Raw genomic sequence first — 17,526 nt, forward strand, 5'->3', positions numbered from 1 at the left:
CCACCTCCCAAAGTGCTGGGATTACAAGTGTGAGCCACCATGCCTGGCCGCATTAACTATTTAAAATACTCCCCACTGCATTTTTCCAATAGTTTGAATCAGAGGAAGTACAGTTTCTCTTCTGTGTAAACTGTTTGGTCTTAGTCTGTCCAGCATTTGGAAGTGGGGGTGTTTGCTACACAAACTTTCACAGCACGGTTCAGTGTTCTTAGGGTAGATTCTGTAAACTGGTTCACCTAGTGTGCCTCTCTGACCTTCTGCCAACATGCATCTACCCACATAGCACCAACTATATGCTGTACGCTATTTTGTTTGAAGCTTTTTTTTTGGACACAGGATCTCACTCTGTTGCCCAGGCAGGAGAGCAATGGTGCAATCACAGCTCACTGCAGCCACCGCCTCCTGGGTTCAAGCAATCCTCTTACCTTAGCCTCCTGAGTAGTTGGAACTACAGGCATGTGCCACCACACCCAGATAATTTTTTGTATTTTTTTGTAGAGGCAAGAGGCAAGGTTTTGCCATGTTGCCCAGGCTGACATTAAATGTATTAATTCATGTCATCCTCATAAAATCCCTATGAGGTACATACCATTATTATCCCCATTCTCCAGATGGAGAAACTGAGGTAAAGAGAGATTAATTCACTTCTCAGAATTATAATTAGAAAGTCACAAAGCCATATAGACCAGAAGCCAGGGCCTTAGTTCTCTTTTCCATCTTGCAAGATGGCGGGTGAAAAAGTTGAGAAGCCGGATACTAAAGAGAAGAAACCTGAAGCCAAGAAGGCTGATGCTGGTAGCAAAGTGAAAAAGGGTAACCTCAAGGCTAAAAAGCCGAAGAAGGGGAAGCCCCATTGCAGCTGCAATCCTGTTCTTGTCAGAGGAATTGGCAGGTATTCCCGATCTGCCATGTATTCCAGAAAGGCCATGTACAAGAGGAAGTACTCAGTGGCTAAATCCAAGGTTGAAAAGAAAAAGAAGGAGAAGGTTCTTGCAACTGTTACAAGACCAGTTGGTGGTGACAAAAACGGCGGTACCCGGGTGGTTAAACTTCGCAAAATGCCCAGGTATTATCCTACTGAAGATGTGCCTCGAAAGCTGTTGAGCCACGGCAAAAAATCCTTTAGTCAGCGTGTGAGAAAACTGCGAGCCAGCATTACCCCTGGGACCATTCTGATGATCCTCACTGGACGCCACAGGGGCAAGAGGGTGGTTTTCCTGAAGCAGCTGGCTAGTGGCTTGTTACTTGTGACTGGACCTCTGGTCCTCAATCGAGTTCCTCTGCGAAGAACGCACCAGAAATTTGTCATTGCCACCTCAACCAAAATTGATATCAGCAATGTAAAAATCCCAAAACATCTTAATGAGGCTTACTTCAAGAAGAAGCAGCTGCGGAAGCCCAGACACCAGGAAGGTGAGATCTTCGACACAGAAAAAGAGAAATATGAGATTACAGAGCAGCGCAAGATTGATCAGAAAGCTGTGGACTCACAAATTTTACCAAAAATCAAAGCCATTCCTCAGCTCCAGGGCTACCTACGATCTGTGTTTGCCCTGACAAATGGAATTTATCCTCACAAATTGGTGTTTTATTAAATGTCCTAATAATCTAATTAAATAACTGATTACCTTTAAAAAAAAAAAAAAAAAAGAAAGTCGCAAAGCCAGGCCAGGAGCGGTGGCTCTTGCCTGTAATCCCAGCACTTTGGGGGACCGAGGCGGGCAGATCACAAGGTCAAGAGATAGAGACCAGCCTGGACAACTTGGTGAAACCCTGTCTCTACTAAAAATACAAAAATTAGCTGGGCGTGGTGGCACGCACCTGTAGTCCCATCTACTCGGGAGGCTGAGGCAGGAGAATCACTTGAACCTGGGAGGCAGAGGTTGCAGTGAGTTGAGATTGTGCCACTGCACTCCAGCCTGGGGGACAGAGTGAGACTCCGTCTCAAAAAAAGTCACAAAGCCAGGATTGGAACCTATGTAGTCTGGGGTCTGAGTTTATGCTAGTGATAACTACAATATGCTACTATGATCAAAAACATCTGTGTTAGCTGAAAACGGAGGAAATCCGTTTTTCCCAAACAATTACAGATATAGGCTCATAAGTTTTCTTTTGGGCAGGGCAGAGTCTCACTCTGTCACCCTCGCTGAGTTGCAGGGTATGATCATGGCTCACTGCAAACTCGACCTCCCTGGGCTGAAGCAATTTTCCCATTCAGCCTCCCAAGTAGCTGGAAATAGCTACAGGCATGTGGCAGCATGCACAGCTAATTATTTATTTTTTGTACAGACGGGTCTCACTATGTTGCCCAGGCTGGTCTTGAACTCCTGGACTCAAATGATCCTCCTGCCTCAGCCTCCCAAAGTGCTGGGATTATAGGTGGGAGCCACTACAAATATTTTATTTAACAATTCTGTTAACAAAACAAAAATCATTTTCAATGCACAGCCATTTCCTTAAAAAGAACCACGTTTCCAAAAGAATCATGAAAAATAAAATAAAAATATATAACCTTTTTTTTTTTTGAGACAGAGTCTCACACTGTAGCCAGGCGCCAAGCTGGAGTGCAGCGGCACAATCCCAGCTCACTGCAATGTCTGCCTCCCGGGTTCAAGCAATCCTCCTGCCTCAGCCTCCTGAGTAGCTGGGACTACAGGCGCACGCCACCACACCCAGCTAATTTTTGTATTTTTAGTAGAGATGGGGTTTCACCATGTTGGCCAGGATGGTCTTGATCTCTTGACCTCATGATCTGCCCGCGCCGGCCTCCCAAAGTGCTGGGATTACAGGCTTGAGCCACCGCGCCCGGCCATAACATTTTGTATTAGGAAATCCTTGGTGATCTGCTCAGGACTGTAGCAAAATTACCTACCTCCAGGTGTGCAGGCACAGCTCTGATAGATCTGTTGGCTCTTGCAAGATCTTTCCACTTTAAATTTCACTTTCAGCTTAGTCTCCAGCTCAGCAAGAAGTAACCTTAGCTCATGAAATTTATGACGTGTTCTCAACATGAGGTAGCTGCTGACTGAGTGTTTTAACCAACTGCTCTACATCACAAATTAGCCCCCAAATTTAGTAGTTTAAAACAACCAAACAATTTTTTGTTGTTGTTTTTTTTAGATGGAGTCTCGCTTGTTGCCTAGGCGGGAGTGCAGTGGCACAATCTCAGCTCACTGCAACCTCTGCTTCCCTGGTTCAAGCGATTCTCCTACCTCAGCCTTCTGAGTAGCTGGGATTACAGGCACCTACCACCACGCCTGGCTAATTTTTTGTATTTTTAGTAGAGACGGGGTTTCACCGTGTGAGCCAGGATGGTCTTGATCTCCTGACCTCGTGATCCGCCCGCCTCAACCTCCCAAAGTGCTGGGATTACAGGGGTGAGCCATCACGCCAGGCCACAACCAATTTTTATGATCTCACAGTTTCTGAGGGGCAGCATCTAAGCGTAGCTTAGCCAGATCCTCTGGCTCCAGGTCTCTTACGAAACAGCAATCATTTGGTGTGGGGCTGTAGACAAGGTTTCTGGCTCCCTGTTCAAATGGGGGAGGAGTCATTTCTGAGCTCGCTCAGGTGGCCATTGGGAGGCCTGAGGTCCTCGATGGCTGTCAGCCGGAGACATCACATTCATGCCACATTGACCGCTCCATAGGGCAACTCACAAAATGGCAGCTTCCCTTTCTCAAACCAAGGGCTCCACAAAAGGGAGACAGGTGTCACAGTCTTCTGTGATCTAATCACTTTTGCCATGTCCTATTTGTTAGAAGCAAGTGACCAGGTTCACCCATATACAAGGAGCGAAGATAAAGAAAATTATACAGGCATGAACCCTGGGAGCCATGTTAGAGGCTGTCTACCCTACTGAGAATTTTTTAATTCCTGTTTGTTAGTATTCTTACTATCCTGGTATATTTCTTCTTTGATACAGGGTCTTGCTCTGTCAGCCAGCTGGAGTGCAGTGGCGTGATCACAGCTCAGTGCAGCCTTGACCTCCTGGGCGCGAGAAATCCTCCTACCTCAGCCTCTTGAGTAGCTGGTTATTTTTTACTTTTTGTAGAGATGGGGTCTCCCTATGTTGACCAGACTGGTCTCAAACTCCTGGGTCAAGTGCTCCTCCTTCCTTGGCCTCTCAAAGTTCTGGGATTACAGGTGTGAGCCACCACCATGCCTGGCCTCCATCCTGTTGTAATAACATGGAGTATGTGTGCAGGCATTTGGACTCCCAGATGAACAATCTGTAACATTTGGAGGTAGGAGGCTACCTTGGTGTTAGACTTCTCGTCGAGTTCAAGGAGGAAACAGAGACCAGAGTGAGGAAATTAAAAGCCAATTTATTCAGCTCCCTGGCCAGGTTCTATGGTCCTGGAAAGGGGCCAAAGAAGTCGCGCTTCTCTTCTTGGGGTGAGGGGTTTTATAGGGAGTAGAAGTAGCTGATTGACTACGGGGGAAACAAAGACAAGGTAGTTCTATTGGGTATTAAAAGACTGGGGATGGGCGAGGTGAACAAAGCGGGGGCATTTCCATTGGGTATGAAAGGAGTGAGCACGGACGAGGGGCGGGTCGAGGACGTACGGGGGAGCTACCATAGGGCAGGTTCTTGGCAGGCCTTTTCAAAATTTCTGGCGGGTGCAGGGCTGAGATTGGAATGTGGAAATGGGCAAGGGGGAGCCCGCGTGGAGAGGGCAAATGCTGAGCAATGCGCTCAGAATGATGACGTAGTTTTTAGGCGCAGAGAGAGAAGGGCGTGTCCATTCAGCTCCCAAGGAGGCACCGGCCTTACATTTGGTTTGGAACAGGCCTACCCACCTCCAGTATATCTTTGCTCTGCCTATGATCTGTGAGTTAGAGTTAATTATGCAGGCAAAGAGATCGAAGATACCCAGTGGGTGTCCAGGTCTAGGAAATGCAGCTGAATAGAGCAGCAGTGCTGTGGGACCGCCATGTCCACTGTGCTTCCAAGACTTTGGTCTGAAGAGTCTTGGGACCCAGGCTCAGTGTGGAGAGGGCAGATGAGGGATGAGTGGTTTGGGCAGGGGAGAAGGAATGCACTAGGCAACAAAGCAGCTGAGAGGACATTCTGAGAATCCCCTGAGGGACATGGCCAGTCATTTCGCCCCTCTGGGCTTGAGTTTATCCACTCTAAAATGACATGGTTGAAGAAGATACTCTCTACATTTTGTGACTAGTAAAGAGAATTTGTGAGACCACTAATTAAGAATGTGTATATTCCCCAAAACCTAAAATGCAATTTAAAAAAAAAAAGATTTTCACGCTGAAAACTACAAAACGTTGATGAGAGAAATGAAATAAAGCCTTAATTATGGAGGAAAAAAAAGATGAAAGTATTAAAAAGTAGGCCTTTTGGGAAAGTAATTCTCTTATGAGGTCAGTTCCCTCATGAAAGGAATTAATATCCTTATGAAAGAGGCCCCAGAGAGCTAGCTGCCTCACCCCTCTACCACGTGAGGACACAGCAAGAAGTCATGTTCTATAAATCAGGAAGAGATTCCTAATCATCCCCTGTATCTGCCAGTGCCTTGATCTTGGACTTCCAGCCTCCAATATTATGAGAAATAAATTTCTGTTGTTTATTAGCCATCTAATCTATGGTATTTTGTTATAGCAGCCTGAATGGACTAAGATGGAAATAAAACATAGAATTCCACTTATAAAAGGCTTAAAACCAGAAGGAACAAATTTATGGAGTTAAACATCAGGACAGTGGCTATTTTTGAAGAATGCGAATGAGTAGGAATCAGGAGGGTTTATGAAAGAACATCTGGATTCGAGTTATTTTATTTCTAGATGTGAGTGAGGTTATATGAATGTGTTCACTTACTGATAATTCACCAAGCACATTTCTCTATAATAAAACATGTTTACAATAAAAAGTAAAAAAAAAAAACAAAAAAAAAACGTATATTGCCTGGAGCAGGGGCTCACGCCTGTAATCCCAGCACTTTGGGAGGCCAAGGTGGGCGGATCACCTGAGGTCAGAAGTTCAAGACCAGCCTGGCCAACATGGTGAAGACCCATCTCTATTAAAAATACAAAAATTAGCCGGGTGTGGTGGTGTGCACCTGTAATCCCAGCTACTTGGGAGGCTGAGGCACAAGAATTGCTTGAACTCGGGAGGTGGTGAACTGAGATCGTGCCATTGCACTCCAGCCTGGGCGACAGAGTGAGGCTCCATCTCAATTAAAAAAAAAAAAAAAAGAGTATATCATCCATCCTGGCTAACATGGTAAACCCTCATCTCTATTAAAAATAGAAAAATTATCTGAGTGTGATAGCATGCACCTGTAATCCCAGCTGCTCAGGAGGCTGAGGCAGGAAGATTGCTTGAACTTGGGAGGTGGATGTTGCAGTGAGCTGAGATCAAGCCACTATACTCCAGCCTGGGTGACAGAGCAAGACTCTGTATTTAACAAAAAAAAAATGAGTTTAGGTGTTTGAATGTGAGAGGCAGAAATAAACGCTGATTTACAATGTTACTATAAACAATTTACCAGGTTTTTAAAATAACATAATTTTTTCTAATTTTAATAAAGTTTCATGTTGCTCTGAAGACTATTGCTTTGTAAATAGCATGGGGGGTACGTGTGTGTGTGAACAGTACATGTACGTGTGTGTGCAGAAGAGTACACACACACGCACACCACACTTGATCACCATGGAAAACGCCATGTTGGTGAGCCATGATTCTGCCCATCTGCAGGTGACTGGCTCAGGGCGGTGTGCTTGTCCCAGCTGAGACACTCTCAATCCTTACCCTGGGGATTTAGATCGTAAAGTCCCAGGGTTATAAATTGTTAAGTCAGTGGCTTTTAGGACACACATGTTCCCTCACTTGGACCAGAGAAAACTGGTCCAGAGAGAAAGTGGGGAGGAAACAGAGTAAACCAACTGAGAGAAGCCCCCGAGATGGAGAAAGAACTCAGCAGCATTTGCATTTCTGGTTCCAGTAATGGGAGGCCCTACTGTTTCCTGTTACTGAGTTTCTGAGCTAGAACAGGGTCCTTCTGATAACTTCTACCTTTGGTTAAAGCATAATCAATTTGGGTTTCTCTCTTTTGCAACCAAAGGGGAAAAAACCGATAGGCAATTCACACTTTCATTGTAGGGAAAAAGTTCAATTAAAAAATATAGAGAGAGGCTAGGTCTGGTGGCTCACACCTGTAATTCCAGCACTTTGGGAGGCTGAGGCAAGTGGATCACTTGAGGTCAGGAGTTCGAGACCATTTTGGCCAACATGGTGAAACCCCGTCTCCACTAAAAAGACAAAGAAATTAGCTGGGTGTGGTGGCACACGCCTGTAGTCCCAGCTACTTGGGAGGCAGAGGCAGGAGAATTGCTTAAACCTGGAGGCAGAGGTTGCAATGAGCCAAGATTGTGCCATTGCACTCCAGCCTGGGCAACAAGAGTGAAACTCCATCTCAAAAAAAAGAAAAAAAAAAAAAAAGAATAAAGTCTTTGCATAATGTAATTTCCCTGGAAAACTGATCATTGGTAAAAGCCACTATTTCTTTCTCCTTCATCATTTACCCAAACACAAGGAAGTAGTTCTAGAAATAAAAATAGTTTTTAGAAAAAAAAGTCAACATTTACTAAGCACTCCCTATGACTGGCATTGTACTATGCACTTTTCATGGTCTACTTTTTTAAATGCTCAAGTATTTATATACCTAGTCAACAAATGGATATTTCAAATTCCCCTCTTGGTACTTACTGCAAGAGAAATGACATCAATATAAGTTTTGCTGGCCAGGTGCATAGCTAGCCTATACCTATAGTCTTAGCAACTCAGGAGGCCAAGGTGGGAGGATTGCTTGAGCCCAGGACTTCAAGTCCAGCCTGGGCAACATGACAAGACCCTATCTCTAAAAATAAATAAACAGCCGGGTGCAGTGACTCATGCCTGTAATCCCAGCACTTTGGGAGGCCGAGGCAGGTGGATCATGAGGTCAGGAGATTGAGATCATCCTGGCTAACATGGTGAAACTCCGTCTCTACTAAAAATACAAAACATTAGTCAGGCATGGTGGCAGGCACCTGTAGTCCCAGCTACTCAGGAGGCTGAGGCAGGAGAATTGCTTGAACCTGGGAAGCAGAGGTTGTGGTGGGCCGAGATCATGCCATTGCACTCCAGCCTGGGCAACAGAGTGAGACTCCATTTCAATAATAATAACAATAAATAATTTAAAAAATAGTAATAATAAATAAATAAATAAAATAGGGGTTCTTGCTCTGCCAGGCGCTGTGGCTTATGCCCATAATCCCAGCACTTTGGGAGGCCAAGGTGGGCGGATCATGAGGTCAGGAGATTGAGACCATCCTGGCCAGCATGGCGAAACCCGTCTCTACTAAAAATTAGCTGGGTGTGGTGGCCCATGCCTGTAGTCCTAGCTACTCAGGAGACTGAGGCAGGAGAATTGCTTGAACCTCGGGAGGTGGAGGTTTCGGTGAGCTGAGATCATGTCACTGCACTCCAGCCTGGCAACAGAGCAAGACTCCATCTCAAAAAAAAAAAAAAAAAAGAGGGGTTCTCAATTGATAAAAGATTATTTATTTATTTATTTATTTATTGAGATGGAGTTTCACTCTTGTTACCCAGGCTGGAGTGCAATGGTGCAATCTCAGCTCACTGCAACCTCTGCCTCCCGGGTTCCAGCGATTCTCCTGCCTCAGCCTCCAGAGTAGCTGGGATTGCAGGCACATGCCACCACGCCCACCTAATTTTTGTATTTTTAGTAGAGATGGGTTTTACCATGTTGGTCAGTCTGGTCTCAAACTCCCGACCTCACATGATCCGCCCACCTCGGCCTCCCAAAGTACTGAGATTTCTGGTGTGAGCCACTGTGTCCCACCTATTTATTTGTTTTTGAATGGTTTAATGATAATCATTGTTTGCCATAGGGTAACTAGACATGACAGGCAGTTTATATGAATAACCCATAATTAGTCCACTTCAGTACAAACCAAATAATCAGTTTCTCAATTTTCTTTTTGTGAATTTTGCTGTGTCATATTGACAATTTTTCCTAATGCTACACACTGTTTCGTCTTTGTCTTTTTCATGCATGTTTCATTGACACATAAAAAATTGAATGTCTGCATCTTGAAGGTCCCAACAGTTAGTTCTTTGATTACTCAATTTTTATTTATTTATTTTTTTACTTTAAGTTCTGGGATACGTGTGCAGAACGTGCAGGTTTGTTATGTAGGTATACATGTGCCATGGTGGTTTGCTCCACCCATCAACCCGTCATCTAGGTTCTAAGCCCCGTATGCATTAGATATTTGTCCTAATGCTCTCCTTCCCCTTTCCCCCACCCCCTGACAGGCCCCAGTGTATGATGCTCCCCTCCACGCATCTATGTTTTCTCACTGTTCAATTCCCACTTACGAGTGAGAACATGAGGTGTTTGGTTTTCTGTTCCTGTGTTAGTTTGCCAAGAATGATGGCTTCCAGCTCCATGCATGTCCCTGCAAAGGACATGATCTCATTCTTTTTTATTGCTGCATAGTATTCCATAGTGTTTATGTGCCATATTTTCTTTATCCAGTCTCTGATTGATGGGAATTTGGGTTAGTTCCAAATCTTTGCTATTGAAAATAGTGCTGCAATACAGTAGATAAAATATTTATGCTAAAACTAGTATTATGTTAATATAAAAGTTGAGATGAAGTACAAGGTCAAAGCCAAGGTCCAATTATATTGCTTTACCATGAGACCCCCTTTACTTGCCTGAAAACTGATGCTGAACAGTGCACCATAGCTTCTATCCTTGGGTTCCTTTCTCAAGCTTTTTCTAATCATTGCTTTTATCATATGGAAGCAAGCAGGGGCCAAGAGATGAAGGGTCCTATCAGGCTGGGACCTGAGGGGTTGAGGATTCATATGTATCCTAAGGGCAACTAGAGGCCTTAAAGAATTATAAGTGTCATGATGTGGTTGGCATTTTAGAAAGATTCTGGCTGCAAATTGGGGCTCAGATTGGAGAGAAACTGGAAGGATTTGATCAGAGAAGTTGATAGAGCGTCCAGGCGACTCGCAGGATGGTAGGGTGCAGGGTGGTGACAGTGGCATGGAGAGAAGTGGAATGACTCAAGACAGGCAGCAGCTGGACTCAGTGGACCTTGGGGGTCACTTAGGGCTGGGGAGTGAGGGGAAATGAGACCTCTAGAACAGTTCCCAGAGTTCTAGCTTGGGCAGCTGAGCAAACTGCACACACCTTTACTATGACACAGAGTTCTGAAGGAGGAGCCAGTTTGGAGAGAATAAAATGAGTTTAACTTTGGATGTGTTGCGTTTGCACTGCTTTTAGACATTCGAGTCTTGTGATGTGGGTTGAAGCAGGAGATAAGATTTGTTGGTCATTTGTGCTTAGTCAGGAGGTAAGGATTTGGAGGTCATTTGTGCACACGAGGTAATGAAGGCCACCTCCCCCCAGGAAGAGGGTTAAGAGTGAACAGAGGCCAGGCGCGGTGGCTTATGCCTATAATCCCAGCACTGTGCAAGGCTGAGGTGGGTGGATCACCTGAGATCAGGCGTTCAAGACCAGCCTGACCAACATGATGAAAGCCCATCTCTACTAAAAATACAAAATTAGCTGGGCATGGTGTCGTGCGCCTGTAATCTCAGCTACTTGGGAGGCTGGGGCTGGAGAATCACCTAGCACCCAGGAGGCAGAGGTTGCAGTGCGCCGAGATTGTGCCATTGCACTCCAGCCTGAGTGACAGGAGCAAAACTCCATCTCAAAAAAAAAAAAAAAACGTGAACAGAGACCGACGGAGGGTGGAGGAAAGACTATTCACCGAGGGAGGCCAAGAAGGAGCAGCCAGAGGGACGGAAACCAGGAAGTACAGATCATGGAGACCAGGAGAAGAGAGCCATTCAAGAGGAAGGCAGTGGCCCACAGAGCTGGCCACAGGGAGCCGAGCTGGGTCGAACACATGTGGACAGGAGCTTCCTGTGTCCATCCTCTTCTTCCTGGTTTGTCACACTCAGTTCTAACTGATAGACAGGCTGGGAACTTGTCCTGAACACTGTCCTTTGGGTTTGGTGGCCTGGAGTGGACTGACAAGTGAGTGTGACATGTGGCCATGAAAACCCAAGTGAAGGTGACTCTTTTTTTTTTTTTTAAGATGGAGTCTCGCCCTGTCGCCCAGGCTGGAGTGCAATGGCACAATCTCGGCTCACTGCAAACTCGGCCTTCCGAGTTCAAGCGATTCTCCTGCCTCAGCCTCCCAAGTAGCTGAGACTACAGGCATGTGCCACTATGTCTGACTAATTTTTGTATTTTTAGTACAGACGGGTTTCACCACGTAGGCCAGGCTGGTCTTGAACTCCTGACCTGGTGATCTGCCCGCCTTGGCCTCCCAAAGTTCTGGGATTACAGGCATGAGCCTGAGCCTGGCATGAAGGTGACTCTTTGGGGGTCCCCAACCCCCAGGCCACAGACCAGTATCTGTCGGTGGCCTGTTAGGGACCAGGCCAAGCAGCAGGAGGTGAGGGGCAGGCGATGGAGTATTACAGCCTGAGCTCTGCCTCCTGTCAGATCAGTGGTGACATTAGGTTCTCATAGGAGCAGGAACCCTATTGTGAACTGTGCGAGCGAAGGATCTAGGTTGCACACCCTTACGAGAACCTAACAAATGCCTGATGATCTGAGGTGGAATAGTTTCATCCCAAAACCAGCCACTCCCATGCCCCCTCCTCCCTGGTCTGTGGAATTACTGTCCTCTGTGAAATTGGTCCCTGGTGCCAAAAAGGCTGGGGACCACTGTTTTAAGGAGTTTGCCTGGCCAGGCTCGGTGGTGCATGCTGTAGTCCCATGTACTCAGGAGGCTGAGGTGGGAGGATCCTTTGAACCCAGGAGTTCAAGTATACAGCCTGGGCAACATAGCAAGACCTCATCTCTAAAAATAAATTTTAAAAATATATATTCTTCTTTTTTTTTTTTTTTTGAGATGGAGTTTCACTCTCATTGCCCAGGCTGGGGCAGTGGTGCAGTCTCGGCTCACTGTAACCTCAGCCTCCCAGGTTCAAGTGATTCTCCTGCCTCAGCCTCCCAAGTAGCTGGGATTACAGGCGTGAGCCACCTCACCTGGCCAGATTATTCTTAAAAATAAGTAAATAAATAAAGAAGTTTGGCCGGCTGGTGAAGGACAGGGAGTGGGGGTGGGGAGCATAGCGTGAAGAGGAAGGTAGGATCCAGGCATGCATTTTGTTTGTTTTGGGATAGGCTAGACCAGGGCAGGTTGAATGGGTGGGGACTGTGGAGATCAAAGGACTGGGAGGCAGAACATAATAGAGAGGAAAAGGCTCCTGAGGGGGAACAAGGGGTGGAGGCGGGGCACAGTACAGGGTCTGGGCCTGGGGAGAAGGCAGCGGAGACTTCCCCTGGGGCAGGTGGGACTGCGGGAGAATGGTGGGCCACTGGCCATGGAGCCGGGCTGATGCGGGAGAGAAGCCGGAGCCACAGCCTCCCTTGACAGTGCTCGGTGAGATCACAGCGCTCAGGAGGAGTTTCCTTCCTATCTTCTCTATTAATAAAACTGCCTTTTTATCTGTTTTGTATTTGTTTTTATTTTGGGAGACAGGGTTTCGCTTTGTCCCCGCTGGCTGGAGTGCAGTGGTGAGATCTCTGTGCACTGCAGCCTTGATCTCCCGGAGTCAAGAGTCCTCCCACCTTGCAGTCCCAGGAGGAGCTGGGACTACAGGCCTGCACCACCATGTCCAGCTAATTTTTTTTTTTTTGTAGCAATGGGGTCTCGCTATGTTGCCCAGGCTGGTCTTGAACTCCTGACCTTCATCAATCCTTCCACTTTGGCCTCTCAAAGTGCTGGAATTACAGGCATGAGCCACTATGCTTGGCCCAGACTGTCCTTTTTAATCTCTCGTAATGGCTCTATACACAAATTTTTATTTTTTATTTTTATTTTTTGAGACAGAGTTTCACTCTTCTTGCCCAGGCTGGAGTGCCATAGAGTGATTTCTGCTCATTGCAACTTCCGCCTCCTGGGTTCAAGCGATTCTCCTGCCTCAGCCTCCCGAGTAGCTGGGATTATAGGCATGTGCCACCATGCCCCACTAATTTTGTAGTTTTAGTAGAGATGGGGTTTCACCATGTTGGTCTGGCTGCTGTCGAACTCCTGACCTCAGGTGATCTGCCCACCTCAACCTCCCAAAGTGCTGGGATTACAGGGATAAGCCACCATGCCCCACCCTATCCACAAATATTAAAGATGATTTTTTATAATGATATAATAAGTCTCAAACCTAATGGTTTAAATTCACCTCCTTCTGAATCAGCTCCTTCAGCAGGTATTTGCTGAGTGGAAATTAGACAGCAGGGCTACTGTGCCGGGCCATGTGTCCTAGGGTAGCCTCCTAGTTAAAATGAACCTCAGTGACCTGCAGCCAGAATGGAAAGCGAAGCCTCAAAGAAACTTGCAGCTGCGGACTACTTCCCTCTCCCCAGGCTGTTCCTTCTGAGAGCCACAAATACCTTCAACCACCTGATTTAAGCAGAGGAGCACCCACAAATGTGAGCCGCTGGGGTCTAACCACAGAACTGCATCTCCGAACCGAGCAGCCATGGCTGGCGCGCTGGAATTCACATGTCTAAGCTGCTCTTTGTCTTGACAATTTGGCTCCTTTCTGCTTGAGTCAGTCCAGAATAAGTTCTCCTTGTGCCTAGAACACACTGAGCCCTTATTCCCTGGCATGTGCTGTGTTATTACGAAGAAACCCAGCAAGTTTTGAATCTGCTTGCACAGTAGAACTATACATCAAACTGGTTATGCAAAAGGCAGGGAATGGTACATGTTATGTTACATTTTTCTTACCACCTACTATAAACAGAGGCTCTTTAATTTCTTCGCTTTTCGCTCATTTTTTTTTTTTTTTAAACCAGGAAACATTTCTTTCTTGAATAGCATTCTACAGTGTGAACGATTTTGGGGGTGGTGTGGCACATTTGAGAATGTTATTGTGCTTCAAAGGCTTGGCAGGACTTCTTGAAATGGGATGAATGTAGAGGTGCTTTGTATATTCAAGGCAGTGTGCAAGGTTTTTTTATTTTTATTTTATAAGAACTCCAACTCCGCATTAAGGATTGAAGCACATAATCATCTAGTTAGTTTTGCCATTTCCTGAGAAGCAAGGAGCAGTGTGGGTTAAATCTTCAGGAGTTCTGGGAAATCAGCCCCATGCCCAGAAACCCCAAGTCAGGATGAAACTTGACTCCCTGGTAGAAATAGGGAGGGCATTTTAGACAGGGCCCCAGGCTCTGGGAGTGTAAAAATAATGCCCTTCAAAAAGGGGAGGCACAGGCAGCCCCAGGGGGACTGGGAGAAATCAGGCAGTTTCTGTTGAGGTAGGAGGGAGCAGAAAGTGTGAGTGAGGACGGGCTTGAGAAGAGGCTGTCACAGTGCCTCACAGGTGCCCTCTGAGCAGCTGTGGAAACATGCACTAGAGGCTGGGCATGGTGGCTCATGCCTGTGATCCCAGCACTTTGGGAGGCCGAGGAGCGGGTATTCCTTGAGCTCAAGAGTTCAAGACCAGCCTGGGCAACATGGTGAAATCGCTTCTCTACCAAAAATATGAAAATGAGCCTGGCGCGTGCCTGTAGTTCCAGTTACTAGTGAGGCTGAGGTAGGAGGATCGCTGGAGCCTGGGAAGTTGAGGCTGCAGTGTGTCCTGATTGCACCACTGCACACCAGCCTGCATGACAGAGCAAGACCCTGTCTCAATCAATCAATCAATCAATGTATTCGAGCGCCACCTCAATTCAGAGCAATTTCCATGAGACAATGCAGACTGAGAAAGGCCAGATGAAGAGATGTGGCCTAAACAATACCCCTGCCCCACCTCTGGTCCATATGTTTCATTTGAACCCATGAAGTTGTCATTTTTATAGTAAAGAGTGGTCAAATGTTAGCAATGTCGTATTGGTTCAAAATGGTTAAATATTGGCAATCTAATATTTTATATATTTGGGTTTTTGTTTTTGTTTTGTTTTGAAATGGAGTCTTGTTTCACTGTGTTGCCCAGGCTGGAGTGCAGCGGCCCAATCTCAGCTCACTGAAACCTCCGCCTCCCAAGTTCAAGGGATTCTCCTGCCTCAGCCTTATGAGTAGCTGGGACTATAGGCATGCACCACCATGCCTGGCTAATTTATGTATTTTTTAGTAGAGATGGAGTTTTGCCATGTTGGCCAGGCTGGTCTTGAACTCCTGACCTCAATTGATCCTCCTGCCTTGGCCTCCCAAAGTGCTGGGATTACAGGCATAAACCACGGTAATCCCTTTTAAAATAAACACGTAAGAAACTGTAGCTGCCTCAGAGAAGAAGAGGAGGGAGACTATTACTTGGAATTTGTAGAAACAGAAAATTGTTAATCCCACATTAAAAAATTCTGCCTTGGCTAAATGATAACCTGTTGACACAACTGCTTTAAAAAGACAAAGCCTGAACTAGCCATTATACTTTTAAGATAAACAGGTAAGGAAAAACATTAGATTTGCACACCAGTTATAAAATCTAGGCTAAATCTGTACTTATCATAAACAAGCCCCTGTCTAAGTCTGTTTACTACATAGGGGGAAGTGCTTTCCATAACTCTTTAAAGTTTACAAGTTCCAAGGAGGGTTTGACTTGTAACCTAGAGATCAAAAACGTCAGAATGAATAGAGCAAAGTTTCTCACCCACAGCTCTGTGGACATTTTGGACCAGATATTTCTTTGCTTTTGGGGGGCTGTTCTGGGTATTGTGGGTTATTGAGTAGCATTCCCAGGCCCCTAGCCCTTAGATGCCAGTATCACCCCGCCGCATGAACAAGTTGTGACAATCAAAAGTGCCTCCAGACATTGCCACGTATCCCCTGGAGTAGGGAGGGAGGGAGAACACGCCTCCTCTCCCGACCCCCAGAGAAGCCACTGGATTTGCTGAAAGTCATTTGTTAAAATGTTCATTGTAGAAAACTGTTTAAAGTTATATGTTATATTTGTCATACTGGTTGATTTTACCAGCCAACTTTTAAACAATTAACTTACAATCTATGATCTCACTATTTTGTAATGTAACTAAGTTACCTTCTTAGATAGCAGCAAGACCTAAGGTCTTAACTTTTTCTCTCTAAGACAGACAAAATTCTGGCTGGGCGCAGTGGCTCATGCCTGTAATCCTAACACTTTGGGAGGCCAAGGTGGGCAGATCACCTGAGGTCAGGAGTTCAAGACCAGCCTAGCTAACATGGTGAAATCCCGTCTCTACTAAAAATACAAAAATTAGCTGGACATGGTGGTGTGCCCCTGTAGTCCCAGCTACTCTGGAAGCTTAAGGTGGGAGGGTCACTTGAGCCTGGGAGGTAGAGGCTGCAGTAAGCCGTGATCGTGACACTGCACTCCAGCTTGGGGGACAGAGCAAGACCCTATCTCAAAAACAATCAAACGAAAAATGAGACAAAATTTCAACACATTTAACTAAATATCTAATTTTTAGTGATTCATGATCAGGCAGCTCACCATCTATAGAAACAGGCGCTCTGCTGGACAGGGCAGAACAGTAGGTTTTTATAAGGTAGCTTGAGCAGGAACAAGGGAACAGAATAATACAAAAGTCAGCTTGGTTAACGTCAGGTTACTTCAGGCTAGCTTCCTTGTAAAGGTTAAAAAACAGAGGGGACATCCTTATAGCAGCTCAGATTGACTGGGCCCTTTTAGATTGGTTGCTGTGAATCCCTCATGTTTAGATTACAAAAAAAAAAAAAGGTTGGCTGGGCGCGGTGGCTCATACCTGTAATCCAAGCACTTTGGAGGCCAAGGCGGGCGGATCACCTGAGGTCGGGAGTCCAAGACCAGTCTGACCAACATGGTGAAACCCCGTCTTTATATATATATATATATATGTAAAAGGTCTATTTGGGGATTTTCCTGCTTCCTTGAAGCAAAAGTGACTCCATTTTGGTTAGTAACTCCGTTCTGCTGTGGCCTAGTGCAGGAGCTCAGTCTGAAATAGAGGGCTCCCATCCCTCCCATAAATTTTATTTAACACTGATGAGTCTTGTGACTCTAATGAAGTCTAAGCCATAGAAGTGCTAGTTTTTTTGCCATTGAGAGAAAAGAGGAGGCACCTGATTCACAAGACGCCAGCTGGGTTCCCTGAGACTAGAAGCAGCAGCTAAATATTTTTGTTTGCTTGCTTTTCCTTTTTCTTTTTTTTTGAGATGGAGTCTCGCTCTGTCGCCCAGGCTGGAGGGCAGTGGTGCAATCTCAGCTCACTGCAACCTCCGCCTCCTGGGTCGAAGCAATTCTCCGGCCTCAGCCTCCCAAATAGCTGGAATTACAGGCATCCGCCACCGTGCCCAGCTAATTTCTGTATTTTTTGTGGGTACAGGGTTTCACCATGTTGGCCAGGCTGGTCTCAAACTCCTGTCCTCAGGTGATGTGCCCGCCTTGGGCTCCCAAAGTGCTGGGATTGCAGGTGTGAGCCACTGCGCCCAGCTGTTTTCTTACTTTGA

The 17,526-nt window shown here is 46.0% G+C and overlaps 1 protein-coding gene across 1 annotated transcript; it reads left to right on the forward strand.

The window, feature by feature from the left end:
- The first annotated feature begins 719 nt into the window (after nt 1-719).
- On the forward strand, nt 720-1,595 carry LOC135274835 (large ribosomal subunit protein eL6-like). The gene has a single exon (XM_064375807.1). The coding sequence runs from the start codon at nt 726-728 to the stop codon at nt 1,593-1,595; it is 870 nt and encodes a 289-aa protein (XP_064231877.1). The 5' UTR covers nt 720-725.
- The last annotated feature ends 15,931 nt before the right edge of the window (nt 1,596-17,526 follow it).

The sequence above is a fragment of the Aotus nancymaae genome, unplaced genomic scaffold (assembly GCF_030222135.1).
Source record: "Aotus nancymaae isolate 86718 unplaced genomic scaffold, 86718_ANA_hifiasm-v0.15.2.pri h1tg000014l, whole genome shotgun sequence".
NCBI classification, from domain to species: Eukaryota; Metazoa; Chordata; class Mammalia; order Primates; family Aotidae; genus Aotus; species Aotus nancymaae.